The sequence below is a fragment of the Diceros bicornis genome, chromosome 11, assembly GCF_020826845.1.
Source record: "Diceros bicornis minor isolate mBicDic1 chromosome 11, mDicBic1.mat.cur, whole genome shotgun sequence".
NCBI lineage: Eukaryota > Metazoa > Chordata > Mammalia > Perissodactyla > Rhinocerotidae > Diceros > Diceros bicornis.
Window position 1 is genome coordinate 40,682,190 of NC_080750.1, and position 25,478 is coordinate 40,707,667.

The window sequence follows — 25,478 nt, forward strand, 5'->3', positions numbered from 1 at the left end:
TCATATAATAAGTGGCAAAATCAGAATTCAAGCCCAAATCTAAAAAGCTCTTATCACTCTATTATGCTGGGGGAAAACTCATGTCCTCCAGTGTTCCCCTTTTCCCCCACTTCCACTCTCCTCCCCACATTTAAAACTGGGTTCAACTGGACTGAATGAATGTTTCCAGTTTTTCCTCCTTCACAAAGGTAGCAGGCATAGCTATTCACTGGGCTACGTTTGCTAATGGATGTTATTCAAGATGACTACCTTATATAGCACTTTTTGCTCTCTGGACATGTCTATACCTAACAGAATTTGAACTTAATTTCTTTGCCTTACAAGTAGTCAAGGCTAGGCACTTCCTGAAGCAGCCATCACTCTCTAGAACTATACCTACAAGAGAAGAGAATTTAGGGCCCTGTTAGATTTCAGATGTTAGCCACATTGTTCTACAAAGTTTCCCAGCAGCTCTGGTTCAGGGAGTGATTGGAAGATGGTGGATTAGAAACAAAATTGTTATTGTGATCCCCTAATTGGCTAGTGATCCTTGTGCCTAATCCCTCTATTGCTCAGAAGCTAGAGACAAGAAAATGTCTTAGGCCCCTAGACACTAAATATACTGCTTCTTCGAATACATATAATATATAATATATACACTTAAGAAATATTTATTTCTTATTTGAGGCAAAAAGGATTAAAAATGGCTTAGTTACCAGGAAAAAAATCTAACAATCAAGATGGGAAAAAAATATACTAATTTGAGGTAATGAATGAAGTTACATGGGCACAGATGGAAGGTACTAAGACAGACATGGAAGCAGCAGAAATTAGTGCTCAAACATGGTTCTATTCATGAAAAGAACAAGAGGATACAACACCTGGCCTAATGGTAATCTCATTTGCTTTTCATTTTAGTAGAAAATGAGTTGATAGTCTGCATAAAACATCTAAAAGGAGTCTTTAGTATGGGTGGGCATCTCTTCAGAAAACAAGTTTTTTTAATATCATAAGGCTGTTGACAGAGGGAGTTAAAACTGAAGAGATGAGCATTCCTATCTGGGGAAGCAAGGTGACGTTAGAATTTGCAGGTAGACTAGTCAAATTTACAGAAATAGCTAGCATAAAACCCCTGGTTAAGAAGCACGTTTGATGGACTCGAGACAGAACGATATCTGTTATCCAGTCTCAAACTTCATTGTCGTTTCTTCCTGTTACAATTTCAGCCTCAAGCTCTCATCCTTTCAATAATGTTTGTTAAATACCAACAAACAAAAGCACTTAATTGAGCTCTCTGTATTTTCTAAAGGGTAGCTCTGATGATTTCAAATGTGATGGTCTTAGAAAGCCATCACACTCCAGCCTGGAACCTAAACAGACTTAGAGTTCTGCTGAGAAAATCTTGTTTAGTAGTGTTTGCCAAATTCTACCATAGAGGGCAGCATAGCACATGGAAAGAAAAGGGGTTTTTTGAAATGAGGCAGATCTGGATTAAAATCTCGTCACTTACAGTGTGATTTTTGGGTGAATCATTTGGCCTCTCTGTAACCTCAGCTTACTTATCTGTCACAGGAACTTGCAAACAGTATGGGCTTAATAAATACCAATTCTTGACTGCCAAAACCTTTGACTTTTAACATTAGAACAGTCCAGAATTTCTAATGTATATTATTGCCATATGCTCGCCTAAGAACAAATCTTTGGTGACTAGGAGGGGGAAAAATAAAAGATTGTCCTAAAAGTTTTGATAGTTCTCAAAGAAAAAAACTAATGCAAAGAAGGACCAAAAATAGTTTTCCTCATTAATATCATATTTGCATATACAGCATGTTCAGGAATGACAAATAAATAAGTCTAGCTGTCCACAGAGTGTGTTTAGGAAACTGCCAAAAAATAACATTTGAAAGGTATGCTGGGTAAAACTAGAGAGGGCTAATCCTATATTAACATTAAAAAATGGGATTTTAAAAATGATTATTATACCTCTATTCCACTCAAAGTCAAAGTTTAAAACAGCTTGAAAGAAACTGTGGCCTAGGGTAATGTCTCTAGAAGCGCTTTATGTTTATAATGATCAAGAATTTAAAGCTGCTCCAAAATGAAGTATTTGAAACAGTGAGAGCTTTTCCCTATTTACCATATTAAAAAGATTTATACACATGGGTGACTGACATTTTCTTTTTAAGCAACACAGTAATAGGTGACATTTTTAAAACGTTGAAAAATGAAGTATTCTGGGAATGATCCTGAAGAACAGTTTCGGGAATGGACAAAAAAGAAAACAGGCCAATTTCAGACTGAAATCTACTTTGTAGAAGGGCATCACTGCCTTGGAAAACAGTTTTATATTATTCTTGCCATGTTTATGAAGGTAAATGACCTCAAAATAAGCAATATATCAAAAGCATAACACTAGCATACACATGTATACATATACACATAAACGCATATACACATCTATCCCTGTGTTGTTAGTCCTCAGTCCACTCCTGCGGCCTTGTATGTACAGTACAATAATTTGTATTCATGACTCAAGAGACATTAGAGAAAGCTGGCTTAAATTCAGTATACTTTGTTTTTAAAGAGGTAACTATATAACTATACAAGACATATCTAAAAGTTGTGTTTACACTTTCATCTTGAAGGGAAAGGAAGGATAAAGCACCTGTCAAACCTGTGTACTGGAAGTTTTCCTAGAGAACATTATATGATGATTTCTCCTTTTGGAAAAAGATACGTTTTGTCTAGCTGGCTTTCTTGTTTTTAATTTAAAATGTGGTTGAACTCATTGATAGCTTTGCATTGTTCAGCAAGGCTTAGTTTTGATTAAACTTCTTTCTTAAGATAATGCAATTAAATACTAGACTCCCATTGCTCCAACTGAACTCTCAGAAAAAAGAGGAGAGATACAAACTCCCTTTTTTGATATAGTAACCTTGAGAGAGAGAGAGATCAAGACATGGGGTATATACGCTGGGCAACTTGCACTAGAAAAGATCTGAGACTTACCAACGAAGCAGGGCTGCAGCTGTTGGTGTTAGAGCCATCAGCTGAGATTCAAAGCACTGCTTCAACACCTTGAGACAGGGATGGTAAAATGGATGAAAACCACTACCTGAAGCCAGTTGCTTCTCAGATCAAATCAACTAAATAAAATCTGAACTCGCAGACCGGCTAGGGGAATTGGGGATAAACATGTTTTAGAAAGAGTTTAAGTTTCACAAGCTGAGGCAAAAATGATATAGATAATTCAAGTATTAAACCAAGTGTCTAAGATATTTCATTCTAGGTCACGTTAGACTAAAGGAGATGAAGTTAAATTTGTTTGTATGTTGTTTATGGGCTAAATCAAGGATTCGCTGTGAAATTTAAAAAATAAGACATAGGAGTAAGACGATAAACTACTACAGACATTATTTATTTTAATGTCTGTAAAATAAGTAAGCTTTTATTTAAATTAAAATCTTCCTTTCCAAAGAATCGTTAAACTCATAAGTCTACTCCACATGGATATTCTTTATTTTTATCTAATTTTCCAATGATAAATAAAGAACCAGAAAGCATGCAAACATAAAGACCTATGAGCGGAAAAGCCTGAAAGAAAAAAACACCGAAGTTGTGCTACATACCTCATTCATTCTGAGTATAAATTCCTTTTACTTTCTCTTCTTTAAGTAGACCATTAGATAGTAACATTGTCTAAAATATTGATTAAAATAAATTCTGACTCCAGTGAAAAGCACATAATGTCTTACTGAATTTCCTGTAATTTCAACAGCATCAAAATACAGAAAAAATAAAATTCAACATAGAGGAGAAGTCAGTACTTACTTGACTTAGCAGCTAGTCCACAAGATCAAGTTATGTAAAAAAAACTCCTATTTCCAACTCTGGTTATGATTTTGTGGAGGGTGTGTGTGTTCATACTCCTTACAACTTAAAAGTTTTTTTAATTACGAAAAACCTTAAACATACTTAAAAACTACAAAGAATAATACCTATAAACCCCCATGTCCCTGTAACCCAGCTTCAACAATTAGCAACTCACGGCCAATCTATACCCTCCTTCCTTTTCTTCCCTCCGGTATCATTTTGAAGCAAAGCCCAGAAAATATACAATTTCATTTTGATTATAATTTGATGAGAAGAGAGAATACAATACAAAGATTGGGTAGTGAGAGAAATAACACTTCTTCTTTCTCTCCACAATCCCCGCCCCTTGTCATGACCACAATTTTAAGTGATATAGTATCCAGGAATGTTTTGAGAAAAGAAGCCCACATGCCACCCCAAAGAACAAGCACTGGCAATTACAAACTTACTGCAGCTGCCCAATCACTTCCTTCTTCCATCTCAGACAGACTTTAACGTTTCAGCACCTCCCTGCCTATCCAGTAGCAAAGATAACAACTGGGAAGCAGTGACAGTATGACTGGTTGCAATATTTCAGTCCTTAATCTCTGGCATAGCCTTAAAGGACTGTATCCAATCGAACTGTTTCTCAGCACGGGATTAATCACCAAATCCCTGCGTTGATAAGATTCCTATGTCTAACTGTTCACCTTTTAAAACATGTTTATGGCTAACTCCATGGGCTACCACTAGCTAAATGAGATAAGAAGGCAGACACAACAGAGCTGTCTCCCAGGAATGGGAAAGGAAAGGAAAACGGCAAGCAAGGGAAGTCATGGCAGAAACTTGACAGAAAGTTGAGAATCTAAGTGCATCTTCACATCATCTCCTACCTCTCACAGTCAAATATCAACCAAAATGGTTTGGTTACCCTATAGCAAATAGTCAAATCCCTTTGAGAAGTAAATGGAGTGTTCCACTAAAATGAAGTCAGAAAGAAAAACCAATTCTTCTGGTGTTCTTGAATGTTTTAATTTTAATAAAATAACTAGATGAAAGCAAGCAGTGAAGATAGCACCATGCATTCTTGTTCATTTATAATGTAGGAAAAATTTTTAATAATCTTAAATACGTCAGTGTCTAGTACTTTAACTTTTAAAAACACCTACTCAGATTTCTCCAACAACCAAATATTAACATTCAGCGTGTAATTTTATCTTGTTTAATTACATAATGAACAGAAGATTGTTTACAAAAGATAAATTTTAATCATTATAAGAAAACTAATTTGAAGTAACTTCCAGTAACTTGTGCCTTGGAATAACACCTGTGAATATACAGTCCACCCCACCAGCTGCATTTGGTAAATAAGGAAAGATTCTTCACTACTTGATTTACATAAATCATATTTCATCCCAACCTTCTCCACTGCACACAACCTACTAACCCCTGTCCCTGGGACAAAATTTATAATAAAATTTGATATTAATGATTTTTCATAGTAATAGGATCAATTTACCCTCCCTCCATTTGTAATAAGATTGTCCAATTATCAATATTTCTATTTCTAATACTTTCTAATATCTCCTGTAAAATAAAAATTACTTTTTTATTATTATACATCTGAAGATTAATTTTGCAGTAATACAAAGACCATGAGGAAAGTTGCATTATAAATTAATATGGATATGTAAAATTTCTCAGGTGGAACAGCAGACTTAATATACTCACTTTTGTTGTCTTTGTATAGAATGGGGAGGAGAGTTGGTGAATAGGCAGGTCCACGATACTACTCGAGTTTGTGACACTGTTACTATGTGTATGTTCATCTTCCCTGCTACTGTCATCAGACTGATCAAAATCATCACTCTCCTGGTCCATTTCCTCTTCCTCTTCATCCTCCTCATCTTGTTCACCAGCATGTTCTTCCTCTTCCTCTTGTTCTTCTTGGTTTCCCGAGGAGTCCTCATCTACCGAAATAAATCGATTATTGTTTTCTTCCAATTGTCCTTGCTGGGAATCATTTTGGTTTCCAGGTCTAGGTTCTACTCCAATGACTTCACCGTTCCTTGCAGTGTGCTCCTCCTCCTCTTGTTGTCTTAGCTGGTGCTGCTGCTGCTGCTGTTCCTCCTCTACCACACGATTCATCTGTTCCTCATCTGCCTGGCTTGAGGAAGGGTTACCTCTCAGAGAGCCTCCAGTTCGTCGTCTTTTGCTGCCCACAGAGAGCAGTTCCTGATTCATTTCCAAAAGCCAGCTTGCTACTTCTTGAACCTTGGCTAAACTATCAGAAGATGCAAAGTTTTTCACATTCTGTAGGGAAAAATGAGGGGGACAGAAAGGTTTTTACAATCTGCATTATCTTCTACTTTTATGTTCTATGTCTATATTCCAAATTTCATTAAAGATTGTAGAAGGTATTTGATGCCACTGAGGCATTAAGATGTTCTTTAGGAATTCAAATTAGAAAAGTTATGAGACTTTATAAAGACATACACAAAAATCATACAGTAAAGTTTTATTTTAATCTCCTTTTTAGAAATAATTTTAGAATTAAGTTTTATAATTTTAGTTGCTTTGATTAATAAAACATAATTTAACCAATAAAACAATTTTAAATTTTACATCAGTTCATAAACTATACCCTTTGTAGAACTTCCACAATATGTTAAGAAGTATATCACAAAAAAACTATTCAATGCTCAGTTAAGTTCAGGAAATGCTGAGGTAAACCAAGATAACAAGGATTTTTTACTTTAGGAATTTCCCAAACTTCTCTGATCAGAGAATCTTGCCTTTAGACACAGTTTTCGGACATGTACCAAGTCATTATGATTTTCATTGTTCACAATGAACATAAATAAAATAAACAGCAAATAAACAAAAAAATTTTTTTTAAAAGGAAAAAAGTTCATAAGTTCATACCCTCTGACCCAGTAACTCCACTTCTGGCAATCTATCCTAAGGAAATAATCCTAAAACAGAAAAAAAAATTATGCAGAGGATGCTCACTGCAGCTTTATCCACAAAAGCAAAAAATAAAAATAAATGTAAATAAAAAATAATCAAAATCCAAATGTTCAAGACAAAGGAATTCATGAGATGAGATATATATATATACGGCAATCTCTAAAGATGATGTTCGTTAAAAAAAATTGTGAAAACATGGATGTTTGTATTATATTACGTTAAGGGCAAAATGCAGGAAACTATATGATCACAGCTGCATAAAGACTAGAAGACAATATTTCAAAATATAAACTGTATTTAGGCAGTGGTATTATATGTGCTTTAAATTTATTTTTTACCTTTTTTCTCAAATTTTATATATCATATGTTTACTTTTATGTTTTTTTAATATAGGCTCTAAAATTTGATCTGATATAGAATCTTCATAATGTTCCTTCTTAAATTTCATCCTTTGCAAATATCTATATGGACGTGTTCAGAGTTACATAAAATAATGGCAACACATTACACAAGTTCATATAAAATTCCTTTCAAAAATATTTTTAAGATTTACAAGATATGAGAAATACAGTACCCATTTCCTATCACGCCCTAAAAGTAACTACGTTATGGGGCCGGCCCCGTTGCTTAGCGGTTAAGTGCGCGTGCTCCGCTACTGGCAGCCCGGGGTCGGATCCCGGCGCACACTGACACACTGCTTCTCCGACCATGCTGAGGCTGCGTCCCACATACAGCAACTAGAAGGATGTGCAACTATGACATACAACTATCCACTGGGGCTTTGGGGGGGGAAAAAAAAACGAGGAGGATTGGCAATAGATGTTAGCTCAGAGCCGTCTTCCTCAGCAAAAAGAGGAGGATTAGCATGGATGTTAGCTCAGGGACGATCTTCCTCACAAAAATAAATAAATAAAGGTCCACAGTCCTCACGGCAAGCTTTGAAATGGGGTCAAGAAAGTCCAAAAGATAGTTTTAAAATAGCAATATTTCATTTTCTTTTCTATAATCTACGCTTTGTAAGAAATAAGCTCTAGTATAGGGTGAAAATATTCTGTAATTCTAATTACACTAGAAGCACAGGTGTAGAAAGAGATGAGTTCCAAAGACTGAGCCCTGAGGCACTCCAACACTCTTAAAGAAGAGAAGTAACCAGTAAAGACAACTAAGGAAAACCAGGAATGAGTGGTATCCTTGAAGCCAAGCAAAGAAAGCACATCCAGGAGGAGAAAGCAAACAATGGCAACTGTTGCTGATAGATCAAGTAGGATGACGATAAAGAACTGACCACTGGATTCAGCACATGGAAGTCACTACTAATAGGAGTTTTTATTAGTTCAGGTTTGACTAAAGTAGATTTAAGAGACTAGGAAAAGAGAATAGAGATGGTGGGTATGGACAAGTTAGGAGTTTGCTGCAAAAGGGAAGAAAACAAAGGGAGTGGTAACTGGTAGGGAAAACGAGGTCAAAAGAGTTTTGATTCTTTAAGATTGGAGAACTAGCAGTATATCTGTACGCTGACAGGAATGATCCAATACAAAACAAAAAGTTGATAATACAATCGAGAAAGAAGAAATGGTAAAGTGATGTCCTTAAGTAATTAAAAGGGGATGATGAGAAAGAATTCAAAAGTGGAATAACTAGTTTTAGTTAGGAAAACAGATATTTCATTTATGGTAAGAGATGAAAAGCAGAGTGGTATTATAGGTACTTTAAAGTTATTTCTTTTTACCATATTTCTCAATGTGGAAACAGTTGAAAGTAGGTGGGTTTTTATAGTAGTGGGAGTCTTTGCAAGTTCCCTACTCCTTCCTTCAACTTTTTTCCTTTTTCTTTGTAAAGTAGGAAGAAAGGTGATCTTGGGAAGTAGGAAGTTGAGAGTGATCTTGGGAGAGGAGGTGTTAGGAATTTGAGGAGAGAGGTATGAAATAGTCCTCTAGGGAGAGAGGAAGAGAACTTTCCTTGGTGCATGAGATTTTGATGATCAAATGCAATCAATAAACCATAATGTAATATATATTAAATGTGGCTTTTAAAAGTCAAGTGGTTCTCGTTTACAACTCCGTCAAGCACAAGACAAAATTTCTATTTGAGGTAGAAGGTAGGGTTCCTTAGAAAAAGCACGTTAAATGTATCCATTGTTTTCAGAAGACTAAGGAAAACAAAGGTAATCAAAATATTAAGATAAAAATCTCACTGGCTAGTATATTCAAAGACAAACTATGAAAACATCAGAGGAAAACAGGTTAAAAATAATGTGGAAAAACACTGACCTACACAGATGAATACATATAGATGGTATCCTAACATATATAAAGGTAAATCTGCTATCCATAGGTTTTCTTCAAAAAGAGAATCAAAATCTTGCTTTAGCAACTGTATCTAAAGTCTAGCTCTCCTAACGCTAACAAGGACACTTTTCCCTTAGATGTTTATGCATAGAACAGCATGAAATCAACAACTTTGCCTGGGATGTTGCAGGCCCCAAACAAATTGCTCTTTGTGTGCGCAACCCAACAAGCATATTTTTACAAGACTGAAACAGGTAAATGACATATTAAGAACAACTTACAAAGTGAAAAGATGAGAGAACAAAGGTTATAAAACAAATCACAAATAATATGTGTAAAGAAGGGAGGAGACTGTTGGTAAGCAGCCAACCTACCAACAAATAGAAAGTTTATGACCGGCATTTCTAAAATAGTACCAGTACTGGTCATCACTGAATATTTCTGTTACCAATTATGAATCACAACAATTCAAATCACTATCATTGTGTAACTTTAGTGTTATCTTCGGGGAACAGAGAAGAAAGTGTCTTGATTTAAGCTAATAAAGTTAACCAACTCTCATATTTACAGTGTGGCATAGAAATAGCTTTCAAAATAATACAAATTCTTATAGACAGACCTGGTCAAAAATGGTAAATCCAAGTAGATGAATCAGATTTAAAGTGTAGCCAATATAAAATATACAATGACAGAGCTAAAAGTCAGATTACAGGAATTCCAGAATATCTGAAGAGGCTGAAAATATCTAATTGATAGACTTACATAAAAATTTTTCCAAGTAGTGTATATATTGGATTGGATTTCTCTGATCCATTTTGAGAATGGAAAATGGGAATGAACATATAGAAACTAAGGGAAAAAATTTCATTTTCTTCAATATTTATAAATTTAAACAAAAAACAATACTTTTAGGAAATTAGTTTTCTAACAATAATCTCTTAAGCTAATGAACTAATTAAAATAATAAGTATTTATCCAATAATTAACAGGAAATCAGAATCAACTACTAAATACATTTTTTTTTTTTTTTTTTTTGCTGAGCAAGATTCGCCCTGAGCTAACATCTGTGCCAATCTTCCTCTATTTTATATGTGGGTCGCCACCACAGTATGGCTGTGGATGACTGGTGTAGGTCCATGCCTGGGAATCAAAGCCAGGCAACCAAAGCAGAGCATGCCAAACTTAACCACTAGGCCATGGGACTGGCCCCCACTAAATACTTTTAAGGAGAGGAAAAATATTTTTAAATATAGCTTATAAAGCCCCACATAAAAAAGAAAATTAAATATCCTGATCGAAAAGTTAAAACCGCCATACAGGAAAAGTTAATAAATGAACTATGAATAAAAGAACGCAGATTTTTGCTTTCACAATTCTAATGCTAAACTTTTTTAGCGAAAATTTTTTGTATGATTAGGACACTGAGGCATATGACACACAAACATCAACAAACAGAATCCTATATCCTAAAAAAAAAAATAGGCAAATCAATGTAAAATTTGAACATGCTCTTTTATTTCTTCTTACCAGTAGAAGTATATAATGTCAAGCTATATAAAATACACAACTTATGTTTTTATCAGTAACTAGTGAGACTGAACTTGAAGTCAGTTAATAAAATCTGAGGGCTAACACATCTTGACATATGATTTCCTTGACGACTGGGCATGATGAAAATGGAAATGATTCAAGGTCAGGAATAATACCGATAAAAGAAAAACATAGAAATTTTAAATTGAAAAAGTTCCTCACTTCACAGACAAAGCACACACAGGGATTAAGTAACTTTCTCAAGATTGTAGCTTCAAGCAAAGCAGGGACCAGAAATTGACACTCAACTGAGTTTTCTGTCATACGCCTCAGTTTACATAACTACGTATGATAAAATCCTAAAAGAATATAAAATCCTAAAAGAATATCATTCTCTAACATTGATAGTGCCTTCTTTTCCAAAACCAGAATCAGTACAATGCTCAAAGATTATTACTCTAAAATAATTACCTACTGAGCACTCAGTATGCTTCAGGCACATACTAATTTTCTAGAGGATAATGTTTAGAAATGTTTCTTTACAAGTCAATGACTTTTAACCCGACCAGAACCCACAGTAAAATTAGATTTTACATTACAACTCTGTATGCATGTATTTAAACAGATCTAAAACAATGATTTCAGAGAAAGAGAATTATGAAATGTTTCAGATACCTAAAGTCTCTACAACTTCATTAAACACAATCCATTCTCATTATTCACAGTAATTGTGTTCTATTAAGTTGCCACAAATACTGAACTATTGCTCCCAGGGGAAATACAGGGTTAAGTTCCTGCAAGCCTCTGGTCACAACATTTTTGCCAAGTGATCAATACATAATCTTTTTATATGTGTATTTCTATTTAAAGATGTGTTATTTAATATATATTGCTGATTCATTAACATTGAACTCATGGTCACCAGCACTATAAACTCATACTTGAATAAAGTTTATCTAGCACATGTATGTTCTCCATAAGGCTTATCACAACTAGAGAGCATCTCAGCACTATGCTTGGGGGCCATTTTAAACAGCAAAATCAACAAAGTTTTTAGTGAAAAATGTTTCACTAAATAAACCATGACAAGGACATTTGTTTACAGTATGAGAGCTGAAACAAGAAAGCAGAGTGTCATCTTGTCCGACCTCAGATAGGAACTGTACGTATCAGGTGACTCAAATTTTTTGCCACTCTGTGCATGCACGTGTCCATAAATGACTGTGAAAGCACGAGTACTGATTTTTGGGGTTACAAATAAGTTTTAGTTAGTAGGTGAATTTGCAGATACAGGATCTGCAAATAATGAGGATAGACTGTATGTACTTTATCTAAATCTTTTAGACAGAGCACTGCTTGGAATGCGAGATTCACATAGTATTTTGAGATGTCAATGAAGAAGCCACAGCATTACCTATTATTATGGTTCCAGTAATTTAACAAATGATAAATGATCAAAGAAAGTAAAAGCTCCAATATAGATATTCATCATTAAATTTTTCAAATAAATCAAAAGTTCCGATAGCCCATAAAAAATAAAGTTGAACTTTGTATAAAGTAATTGCTGGAGAAAGAAAAGGGGGGAGGGGCATCACTTTTCCTGTTTTTAAATTGGGAGAACAGGGTTCTTCTGGCGGCATCTTTCACTATAGTGTGAAGTCCAGAAAGGTCCAAACCTAAGGGTACCTAAAGGGAGAGATGCCTATAGCGAACTCCCAGGATCAAGGAGAAGTGTTAATAATAACTTTGCTTTTCAAAAAAATTCAAAAATGAGGCTAGTGAGATAAAAGACAACTATTCCATGACTTTCCTCAAGTCCTAGAAAATCCAGGGTAACTTTTAGTCACTATACCTTGTTGATTTAGTGGCACTTCAAATCAATTTATTTTTCATAAAACATGCTTTTCAAAAGACTTTTGATTATTCAGAACCATATGACCTGCTTATTTTAGACTGCTTAAAGGAATTAAAGTGGGCATAGTACACACGGTAAACAAATTGAGCTCTAAAAGCCTGTCTCAGAGTGAACTAGAGTTGCAAGCCTCAAAAGAAGACACCAAGGTCAAGACTGACCTTGAAATCATAGTAGACACTGAGGAGTACTGGTTACATTAATAAAGCAAGGAGTGACTTCAGCAAATTGTCAAAGCCTCCAAATGATTGTACAATATTAACATTTTCACAAGTTACATAGCAGGAATGACCCATTACAAAGTTATTAAGAAGCTTTAAGACATAGATGGCAGGAAAATAAACCAAATTGTACTCATTATTGGGAAGGATAACGCAAAGCTCAGAATCACCTTCTGCAAGCAGTTTAGGATTTTCACTGAATCCTAAAAGAGCCTCTCTAATCACCAAGAGTCCTCTTCTGATCACAGTACTTACTAACACTTCAACTTCATATTATGAACTCTCTATACCCCAAATTAATAATTTACTTATTAATGACTGTGGTCAAACTGATTAACAGTAAGTATCTGGAATACATGAAAAAGTAAGTCTTACCATCACTCTTACTCAAAATCCACCAAGCCCTTCCCATCTCATTCAGAATAAAAATCAATTTTTTTTATGATTGCCTGCTAAGCCCTATATAGTCTATATACATCCCACTACTCTGACTCATATTCTACTATTCTTTTTCACTTTGCTCTACTCTGTCTGTCCTTGTTCTTTCTTCAAGAAGAAAATATGCTGCTATCTCAAAGCCCTTGCTCCGGCCATTCCCTCTGTCTGAAAGCTCTCCCCCATATGTCTGCATGGTTCTTCTCATTACTTCCTTCAGCACTCTGTTCAAATGTCCCCTAATCAATGATACTTTCTCTAATCATCCTATTTAAAATAATAACTCCTTTACATCACCTTCCCTTTTCCCCTTGCTCTGCTTTACTCTTCTCCACAGCACTGTATAAAAGCACTGGAATAGTGCCTGCTATATAATAAGTGCCTATCTATTCTATCTGTGTGTTTATTCATGTATTATCTGCCTCTCCCACTAGAATTTAAGCTCCATAAGGAAAGAGACTTTCCTCTTTCATCACTGTTATCTTCAGCACCTACAAAAATGCTTGCCTCAGTCGGTCCTCAAAATATTTGTTTATTGAGTAAATAATTATTAAATCTTTTTAAAGCCAGTCATGCGCTGAGCATACTTTCTTCACCAAAGAAGAACTTCAAGCCAGGTCACAAACACAATATCAATTATTTTAAACACATTTTGTAAAGTTGTAGTCTGTACTGAACAACTCACTTGTAGTACTTCTGAAACTGTTAGAGTATAAATCTAATATCTTAACATTTATTTACAAATTACCTCTTCTAGTCATTAAAATCATTTTTTTCTCTTTATCACACTTGCTATTTTCAGCACAGGCTATAAAAAAATATGTGACTAAAAAGATTAATACTTCAAAAGCACATAATTTGTTGAGTAATTCTAGTTCCACATCTCCTATACTGCAGCTAACTGGGAAACCATACATGTAACTTAAGGTGAAAATCTTCCACGGACTACAAAATTGGCTAAGCAGATCCTTCATAATGTAGATAAAATCAACACAAAATGAACAATATGAGGAGCATCATACAAGTACCCATACAAGCAGCAAGTATTCATTAAGTTTTATGGTTTTGAACTGAATAATTTAAATATACCTGCCTCATTAACCATATATATCCTTACTAGGAAGGATGCAAAACACTATTTCTCAGTCCACATGACAACACTTCTATTTTTTATGTTATTTAACTTACAATGTCTATTTTTGTTTTGGAAAAATTTAATTCCTTGTTCCCATTCAACTCCACTCACTATATCTGCAATCTGGGTTTATTCCATTCATTACAACTAAATTTTAAACTGGTTACTAAATCCCAGTGGATCTTTTACCATTTTTGTAGCTTTTTACATTGTTGAACAAACACTCCCTCTTCTTTATAACTCTCTTGTCCCTTAGTTTCCCTTGGTATCATCCTTTTCTTGGTATCATCCCTCAGGCAGCACTGTTGTTATTCTCCATTGCCAGTTCCTTCCTTCTCTCACAGTTTCTTTGAAACCTAGGGTTTTAACTATCACATAGAAGCTAATGACAACCAGTTCTATTACCTCCCACCAAACTCCTCTACTGAGCCTATTAGTTTTACCAAGATGTCCCACAGCCACCGCAAATTCATTATTTTAAAACCCAAACTCCTGGGGCCAGCCTGGTGGCATAGCAGTTAAGTTCACACGTTCCACTTCAGCAGCCCGGGTTTCGCCAGTTCGGATCCTGGGCGCAGACCTACTCAAGCCATACTGAGGTGGCGTCCCACGTAGAAGAGCTACATCTCTACAACGATGATATACAACTATGTACTGGGGCTTTGGGGAGAAAAAAAGAAAAAGAGGAAGATTGGCAACAGATGTTAGTGCAAGGCCAATCTTCCTCAAAAAAACACAAAAAAACAAAAAAACCCCCACCAAATTCCTGTTTACACACACACATCCCCAAACTTTTGAGGCCCAAATTTGTTCTCAGATCCTCCTACTATTTACTCTGTCTCAGTGAATGGAATCATATTCTAGCCAGCTGCAGATTTAAGAAGCCTGAATGGCTCTTCCTGTTCCTCCTACTATCTCCTCCCTCAACAATTTAGTCTTAAAGCTATTAGATGGAGCCAAGCAAGTTAGGTATATGTGTGGGAGGCAAGGTGGCAGTCCAGCAGAGGAGGGTCAGTCTAAGCAGAGTGAGGAGGGTCTCCCTGTATGTGGGAGATGGTGGGAGGAAAGAGAGGCAGACAAGCGTGGGTGTTAAAGCCTGACTATGAGAAGGGTAAGGAATGATCCATACCGTGGAGAAGCCCAGCATGTCAAAGGCAGAGCAGAATGAGAACACACATTTAGGTAGTGGCATCAAACATGAGCAGAGTAAAGAAAGTGTCCACACAGCAGGATAGTGTCAAAGCCCAAATGGGATAAGGAGAGTGTGGTGGTTATAGTGGCGCCCTGCTCCAATATTTCAACAGAACCTCCTATGAAGAGCAGAGCTGCTTGACAGCCCCCAGCTACCTTGGAATTCACTGCAACATTCACACCTGGCCATGCTTCCTCTAGACCTCTCCCAGCAAATGACCGAGCGTGGTAGGAATGCTCCAATAGCCAACTCCCTGCACATCAAATCTTGTCTTGACATCTGTTTCTCTGGGGACCTGAATTGACACAGAAGGCATCCATGTACAGGTGTCTAAAACTCCTGAGATGAAATAAAAAAGTTCTGGAAGACACTAGAAAATGGTTAACTTCATTAAACAAAGGTCATTTTACTCCAGAATGTTTAAAGAATATCTCCTACTACATAAAGAAACCCAGTGGCTTAGCAGAGAAAAAGTTCTCAACAGGGTACTTGAGCTGAAAGGACTCCTTTTAAGACAACAGAGGCTAGATTTTGTTGAATCCTCTGAAGATGAGGAATGGCTGCAGAAACTAGCCAACACAGCACTTACTCTTCAGTCTCTGTAAGGTATGAAGAAAATGTTTTTGACTTCAAAGGACAAGATTATTGGATTTAAAGGGATAATGCATTTTTGGAAAACATTACATTCCAAAAAGAAGTCTTGAAATGTTTCTACTGCTGCTTGGGCTTGAGCGAAGAAGGGTTATCATTAAGTCTCAAGTCTTATTGGAAACCACCTGGAGAAGCTGCAGAAAAAAACTGAACTAATTTTCCTTCCCTTTCAACACAAGTGTATCACTGAGCAAGAACTCTTTTTCTGAATCTTCTGATTACAAGAATTTGACTTGAGAAAAAAGGAAGAGCTGCAGTCTTATACATTCAAGATGAGTTTTACTGATCTGTCCCAAATTCTGGATTTCTGTGAAGAAAAGAATACTCTACTATTTACAGGAAAACAATGAACATTATGCTGCAGTTTTCAACTTCTGACACATCTGAACAATGTTTTTCTTATTTAATGAAAATCAAGAATAAGCTAAGAAATGGTCTCATTTCAGTTGAAAAGGAAATTTGTATGTGTTCGCTTATCCCATGTTTGACCCTGAATAGATATTTGTGAAGCAAAAACCAAGCACACAAGGCAAACATAATTTTTACGCTAAAGAGGTAAATTCGCAGTAAAGGGATAAATATAATTCTTATTTTTAAGACTCAAAAATAACAATTTATGCATATATGATCCCATAAAAGAAATAATTTTCTAATTGCTAGGCCTACATTTCAGCCTGATCGTATCACTGAGTAAGGAAATGTTTTTTCAAAGTCTTGTATAAAATTGTGTCTAGGCAATATTTTTACTCATATTGCTTTGGCTTAGGGTTTTAGTAGCTTTACTATTCAACACTGTCAATAAATTTTCATGTTGTAAATAACATTAACTAAAATCAATTTACAACCTTTATTTAAATTAAATCTGCTGAGCCTACATTAAGAAAAATTAAGTTCCATTTTGGCTTAAGCTTGTTACATGAAATTTATTACATTTCTTATGAGTTTGCAAAACTTATGAAAAGATAAAAGAGATTAATTTCAAAGAAAGTAAGCTAAGCTTAATTACCAGGGGTTTGTATTTTCCCCTAAGACAAGTTGGCTAAAATGCCATTTTTAGTTTTAAATATGGGAGGAAACTACTCTTGCAAATACCATATCTCATTTGGAGATCATATAGTAGAAATTTGTGGTTAAGGTCTATTTGGTTAAGGTAAAAAAAAAAAAAAAAACCAGTGGGCCGGTCCCGTGGCTTAGCGGTTAAGTGCACGCGCTCCGCTGCTGGCGGCCCGGGTTCAGATCCCAGGCGCACACCGACGCACCGCTTCTCCAGCCGTGCTGAGGCCGCGTCCCACATACAGCAACTAGAAGGATGTGCAACTATGACATACAACTATCTACTGGGGCTTTGGGGGGAAAATAAATAAATAATCTTAAAAAAAAAAAAAGTAGTAAAGTTAAAAAAAGAAAAAAACTGGAGTTTCCTCTATCTGCTTTACTAACTTGTATTAGAGCTGATATCCTTTGTGGGAAGGGGAAACCACACAAAAAGAAGAAGCTAATGAATTTGCCAATATAAACAGATCCATAGAAAAAGAGCTTCTCTACTCAAAAGGGCACTGAAAATTATCAATGAATTTTATATCTAACTTACTGATTGAGCTAATGTACCACAAGCTGTAGATATAATAATTTTTATTTAGGGGTTCCCAAGATCAGAAAATTATTTTAAATGTTCCTCCAGCATAAAAAGATTGAGAAAGGCTGAAAGTGAACATCAGTAATGGGACAAATTGAAATTATGTTCCCTAATAGGAAGCAATGAGTAACAGCATCACTTCTGTGATATTCCTGCCAACGATGCATAACCTGAATCCACTAATGAGGAAACTAGACAAATCCAAATTAAGGGTCTTTGTTCAAAATGACTGGCCTGTAATCTTCAAAAGTGTTAAAGGAATGAAAGTAAAGATCAAAGAACTGTTCCAGACACATGATAACTAACGCAACCCACGATTTTGAATGGAATCTTTCTGTTATACAAGATATTTGAACAACTGGTGAAACTCCAATAGGGTCTGAGGAACAGACAATCTAACATGTCAATGCCCATGTCCTCATTTTAGTGGTTATATTGTGATTATGCAGGAGAATGTCCTTGTTTATAAGAAATGCATAATCAATTGTTTGAGGGTGATGGTGCATCACATTGGCAACATCAAATGGTTCTGGGGCAAAATAAGTTCTTAGTACTATACCTGGAACTTTTCTGAAAGTTAAAAAAAAAAAGGGAGGGGGAGAAATCTGCACATCATTCTGGTTCCCATCATCTGTTACAAACCACCTTTGCCTTGTCCCCACACTTTTGTCACCCACTCATATCATCAGAAAGTCCTCCTAAGTCTACCTCTTAAGTAGCTCTACAATCAATCCCACTTCTCTAAGTACTATTTAATAAGCAGATACCATCAGTCTCTTGCCCAAACTATTTGAACAGCATCCCTAGTAATCTCTCTCTCTTTTGTCTCCCATCCCTCCCACCTACTCTCTACACTCCCGCCAGAACATGGAATGTCAATACCCAAGCGACAGTTTCCAAACTTTTTACATGCTGAATCCTTCGCTCAAATGAAGAAAAAATATTAAACAGATAAAGAGGGAGCTTGTGAGGGGGGAAGGTAGGAGGGGAGAAGAGAACATTGTACACAGAGTGAACTAGCAACCCTGAGTAAATCTGCAGAACTTCTGAAAACTACTATAGGATAAAAATTGAAACTCCTAAACACAGCACACAAGATGTTCCTAATCTGGTCTCGCCTCTATCCATCTTCAATACACACTGGTTTGTCTTAAACTGTACATTACCCAACAATATTGATCTACTTGTATTCTCCCAATATGCTTTTTGTTCTCCTATGTCTGTATCTTTGCAGAGGATGTTTCCTTCTCGTTGACATATTTCTTTGCCCGCCCTTTGCCAACCCTATCTGACAATGTAAGTCACCTTCCCTCACTCATCTATTCTTCTATGTCACAGAACTTGCTGAAAATGGCAAGCACAGGTCTTGAATACAAGGACCTCCCCCATCCACTTATAAAAAGGGAAGAAAATACTGGTGAGACATTTAGGGAAAAGTTGGGAAACATAGTAAGAGAAAGAAATGCAGTAACTATCAGGTTGACAAAGGGGCAAGCTTGAGCACAGAGGACTGATTTGATTAACATATTGCGAATTATCTTTATTTTATATATATTATAGGAAGTAGAAGGCTGGAAAAGTGGACATGTTTGCTATTTCAAATGTCTCATCTTCCAATTCCATGAAGAAAATAGGAACTACTTTTGCTTTTTTCCTCTTTTTGATGTTAACTGACATCACATATCAAGTATGTTATAATGCTGAGCTTTAAAATGCAGGGATACAACAATGCATATATATAGACAATAAATAGGCTTTTTCCACTTTCAGGAAGTGACACTCAACTTCCATATAACTCTATTACTGTCCATATATTCTATTACTTCCTATAATTTCTAAAAGTATTAACCAACAAATACATACAAAATTCATGGGGTAATTTTTCCATTTCCCAGAATATATTCAATAACTTTTCTTGTAGACTGTAAACTAAAAAGCATGATGAATACAGATTCTCAAAATATGAAAACCTAAGTGTCCATCTTAAATTGTTACCAGATATTTCTATTTCTTTGTGGTAGTTCAAGACTGAAGTCTACTTTTGAAAAGAAACCCTATGAGTGAGCAAACAGATCCCTCCTACAGGTCTTTCAGGCAGAGCAGTGCTGTCATCCTGGCTTGGAGCTCGAGGGGTGTCAGGTTTGCATATGAAAGCTGAAATCGGTGTGAGAAAGGTCAACAATCACAGAAGTCATTCATGTACTAATTCAGTCATTCATCATTCTAATACTGAGTGAAGAAATGGGTGAAAGACAGTTGACTAAAGAAGATATTAAAGAGTTGATAAACACACAGAAAAGGTGCTCAACAATGTTAGCCATCAAGTAAATGCAAATTAAAATCATAATACAACTTTCCATCCACAAGAACTGCTAAAATTAAAAGGGACCAAACAACACCAAAGGTTGGTGAAAATAGGAAACAACTGAAACTCTCATACATGGTCAGTGGGACTGTAAAATGGTACCACCACTGTAGAAAACCATTTGGCAGTTTCTTACAAAAACACACACTTACCCTGCGAGCGAGCACATACACTCCTAGGTACTTACCCAAGAGAAATGTCCACAAAAAGGTTGGTAAAAGAATGCTTATAGCAGGTTTATTCAAAACAACCAAAACTAAAAATAACTCAAATATTCATCAAAAGGAGAATGGATAAATAAATAGATATATTCATAAAATGGAATAGTACACAGAAATAAAAAAAGAATGTACTTCTGATACATACAACAACACGAATATCAAAAACAGCATGTTGAATGAAAGAAGACAGACGCGAAAAAGCAACACTATGTGATTCTATTTATATGATGTTTAAGAATATACAAAACTAATCTACGGTGATAGTAATCAGAACAGTAGTTGCCTGAGTGTGGACTGAATGGAATGGAGTATGAGGGAAATCCTGAGAGTGATAGAAATATTCTACATCTTGATTCCGGTGTTGGTTACATAGGTATATACATTTGTCAAAACTCATCTGTGCATTTCACTTTACATAAAAAGCACCTCAATTAAAAATGTATATATTAATTTAAGACAATGCAAAAACGTCTCTGCCTTCTTTGACTCTCCCATTGTGAGCCTGTTACACACTGAAGAAGGCTTTGGTCTTCTTTGCTCTGGGTCCAATAATTGGGTCTTCCCTACACTAATACCAGATATGATCACAGCAGAGAGCCAGGATAAAAGCCCAGTATGCTGATTTTTCCACTTAGGCCGGCAAGGTGGCAGTTTTCCCAGAGTCCACAACTCCTAGTATTGAGGAGTCAGCACATGGCTCACTGTGAAACATTCTGTAGCAGGTAGAGAGAATTCTGAACAAACAATATGATAGAGACGCATAAGCAACTGTACTAGAAGGAACAACATCTGAAGACACTACCCTAAAGAGGTGATGACCACAGGACCAAAGAAAACCAGAATCTGCTAAATTTCAGAAATAACTCAGCCTCTTCTAAGGAAAGCCTCAATACCATCACAATGAGCAAGTACTGACTCAAATCCTTTTAGCTCTGGCCTTTACTCTGCCTCCCTATCATTCTACAAGAAGGTTCTAAACTTCAGCAAAAGCACACCACTGGAATATAGAAAATTTATTTTCTGTAGAAAACTAGTGAGTCTGTTTTTTTAACAGGATTCCCATCTTAATAGGCATAATTTTAGCATGGCAACATTGTAGACCACAAGGGGGGAAATAGGCTTCTTGTTTGCTTTTTAAACTGAGTAATCCTATTCTAATTTGCTACTGCTTTGCTCCCTTGCCTGAGTTCCTGGGAGGTTTTAGTCTGTATGTGTGCAATTAGAACTCAGGTAACTCCTGCCTGGATTTCTTTGCTTGTTCTCTGAGGCAAAACAGTTTGCTCATTTTGGTGAATATGCCAGAGAATCACTATTCCCAGATAAACTCTCCTCTTCCTCTTCAAATTCTTGGCAGGAAGGGTGAATGGACATATTGGGGGAAGAGACTGCCTGACTGCACTGCACACAGTGTCATTTCAGAAAAATGTGTATTTGAATTGAAAAAGAGAAACATATAAACTCTAACATGTACCAGGCACTGGGGATACAATGCTGACCAAGACATAAGCCCTGCATCCAAAAAAATTAAGTGTAGTGGCCATATATTGTTTAAGAATTGTGAGAAAAACATCTACACTAGTTAGACCTTTGTAAGACATATGGATGTGAAAAATTTCTAAAAGTTATATCATTATAATAGAAACCAGGTAAAATAAACTTCATTCTAGCCTGGCTCCATCACTGCCCACCAATGTAATTATCTGTCAATACTACAGTGACTGAAAAAGCAAAAAAGCAAAAAACCATCACCACCACCAAGAAAATCCAAAAACACAAAACATCTGAAACATTAATACCAAGAAATATTTATAATCCACTTAAAACTATTCTTTTCTTCTTTCTTTTTTTTTTTTGGTGAGGAAGATTAGCCCTGAGCTAACATCTGTACCCATCTTCCTCTATTTTTATACATGGGATGCCTGCCACAGCATGGCTTGATAAGCGGTGTGTAGGTCCATGCCCAGGATCCAAACTTGCAAACCCTGGGCCACTGAAGCAAAGCTCGAGAACCCAAGCACTACACCACCAGGCCAGCCCCATTCTTTCTTTTTTAGTGAAGACTGAGAGCTATATTTTTTTTTCCCCAACTACACTGGTAAGTTTTATTTCTTAAGCTGGGTGGTAAGATTATGACTGTTCATTGCTTTATTCTTTTTACTTTTTTTAAATTTTATTTTATTTTTATTGATGTCATAATAGTTTATAACACTGTGAGATTCCAGTTGTACATTATTATTTGTCAGTCACTATATAAATGTGCCCCTTCACCCCTTGTGCCCACCCCCCAACTCCCTTCTCCCTGGTAACCACCAAACTGTTCTGAGAGCTATTATTTTTTAAGGGTAAGCAGTATCATGATTTCTCACAAAGATCTTTTCTATTTACATAGAAATAAAGCAACACTGTCATAATGATTGGATCAGTAAATTAGATCCCTTATGTAATGATCTGTGATTTTTCAGACAAGAAATTTTTAAAATTTTTCAGGTTATAGAACAGTATTTCTGGACAAACCTAACAAGGCAGTAGTTGTAAAGTATTCCCAAACTTCTCAACACTCTCAATTTTAGCACAAACAATGCTGTGTTGTACACCCAATCTAAAACTAAGAGAGGAAGCATTGTGGGTTGGTCACAACTCAAATTCCTTATCACAATGAGGACTGCATAAGGATTTTACCACTAAACTCAGACATTTAAATAACTGGGAAGGCAATAACGGTGGTCACTGGTCCCCAAAACTACTGATTTTCAGATTTGTTAGAGGGAATATTTCTTAGAATTTCAAGTTTCTGGATAGGATTCCTTCATTCTGAACTTATTCCTCTCACCTAGACAAAATTAGAGTGCTAACTCAAAAGAATAATAATAATAATTAATTGAAGGCCATAAAAATATGCTTTCTTTTTTCTACTGCAGCAATACTTAAGATACAGAAACCAAAATATTAGTAAGGAATCTTATAGGTTAAGAAGCCTGTCTTATATTCCAATTAGTAAAGATGTTTCCACTGCATTCATATAATCAGCAAACATTTACGGAGTACCCACTAGGAACCAACACTCTGCTAGGTACAGTATATTCATTTAATCTAGAACCCTGAGATCGTTATTCCCATTTTACAAAACAGGAAACAGGCTCGGATTAAGTCACTTCCCCAAAGATTTACAGTTAGTAAGATTTAGTAACACGTTTGAAACTCAGATATGTCTGAGCCAAGGTTTATGTTCATTCTTCTAGGCCAACCTGTCTTCCAACACGGCATAATAAAGATCCTGCAGCAGCAAGAGAAACAGAAGGCACAGATGACAGTAACATGACACCACTACAACTATCTCTTTCATATAAAAGTCCCTTCTTAAATAGGGACCACTCTCCTTTCTCAGACCCCTAAACATCACCTCTCTTCCAATCAGGGACACAGATAGGAGGTCTGGGACCTAGCAAAAAAAAAAAAAATCTTTTAGGGCTGGCCCAGTGGCTTAGCAGTGAAGTGCCCACGCTCTGCTACTGGTGGCCCGAGTTCAGATCCCAGGCGTGCACCGACGCACCACTTGTCCAGCCATGCTGAGGCCACATCCCACACACAGCAACTAGAAGGATGTGCAACTACGACATACAACTATCTACTGGGGCTTTGGGGAGAAAAAAGGGAAGAAAAAAAAAAAAGGAGGAGGACTGGCAATAGATGTTAGCTCAGGGCCGGTCTTCCTCAGCAAAATAAAAAAGAGGAGGACTGGCAGGGATGTTAGCTCAGGGCTGATCTTCCTCACAAAAAAAGAAAAACAAAAACTTTTAGTCTCCCCACCAGCAAAGTAAAAGAAATCATATGAGATGTGTCCTAGGCCTCCCTCAGGACCAAAGGGTCTCAGTAATTTGTACCAGCACCCCACATCTTCCCCACACCCAAAAACTCAGGCGCAATTGTTTTCACTTACTAGTTACAAAGTGCTCTTAAAGCTATATTTAAATCTGTAAATGTAGCTCTATACTTCCATATGATTACAAGTATTTTGTAATTGTAACAGCACGAATTGATAAGATTTTAGGCAAACCAATGAAAGCAAATTCTATAGACTCTAACCCAAAGAAGCTATCCAACTTTGTCATCTTGCTTCCTTATCAATTCTCAACACAACTGCGAAATAATAAGTATTACCTACTATTGAATCTTGCTTTGTGCAAGGCCTTGCTAAATATTCTACGTATGAAACCTGATTTCATTGTCAAAACTTATGATGTAGATTCTATTTTATAGATGAAGAAATGAGGTTCAGAAACTATATTGTGCTATACTGCCTCTCAAGTAGTATCCATCTGATACAAAGTAGTTGTCCCTCTGAACCTCTATCTTTCTGAATCACATTCACAGGGCAGGGGAAATCACACAGTATTGTGGTCAAAAATAAACCATTCCTAGCTCTAGCAAAGCTAATAGTTTTACATGCGATGTAAGACTAAGGAATAATCTTAATATCAATGAAGAATATTAAGAAATAGATCATTTCAGCACAATGTCAAAGCCAGATTGACAGTGAAACAGCTGCGTAAAACTGAGGTCATAAAACCCAGTGGTTAAGAGCCCAGGTTCAGTAATTAGATAACAGTACAAATTCTAATTCTACTACTACCTAGCTATGTAACCTGGCTAGGGTAACCTCTACCCTACACAACTATAAAACCTATGAATTACTCAATGTCTTTAAATCTCAGCTACCTCATCTACAAAGGGGGATTTAAAATGGTACCTCTATCTCAAAGGATTATTGTGAGGTTTAGAGACATAATGCATGTAAAATGGTTAAAGAGGTGTCTGACACATAGTACTTAATATGTTATTCTTATTAGCTACTAAACAACCTTCTGTGTCACCAATTTTAAGAAGGCTTTAAAATAGGCTACTTCATCATGAGAAAAATATGACATCAGAAGAAAGGTGATCAGCAGTCAGTGGAGATATCTACTTCAAATCTTGACTCAATTTGGGTACTACTTACAAGGTTACAGTAACTATCTTCCAAACCAAAACATACCAAAGGTTACCATGGGGAAGGGTACAGTTCCAACTCTTTCTGGGTGGCAAGAAAACCAT

At 36.1% G+C, this 25,478-nt stretch overlaps 1 protein-coding gene across 5 annotated transcripts in view; it reads right to left on the reverse strand.

Annotated features, from left to right (window-relative positions):
* Positions 1–25,478, reverse strand: part of FBXW7 (F-box and WD repeat domain containing 7) — a 232,263-nt gene that overhangs the window by 85,328 nt on the left and 121,457 nt on the right. For 3 of the 5 annotated variants that reach the window (XM_058550193.1, XM_058550199.1, XM_058550198.1), the window contains exons 3-4: positions 6,757–6,806; positions 5,563–6,144 (exon numbers count right to left, since the gene is read on the reverse strand). In XM_058550193.1, the coding sequence (XP_058406176.1) occupies positions 5,563–6,075 (513 nt within the window). In that variant the 5' untranslated portion in view covers positions 6,076–6,144; positions 6,757–6,806. The remainder of the gene's footprint in view (positions 1–5,562; positions 6,145–6,756; positions 6,807–25,478) is intronic. The other 2 variants (XM_058550195.1, XM_058550194.1) reach the window with 1 other exon arrangement.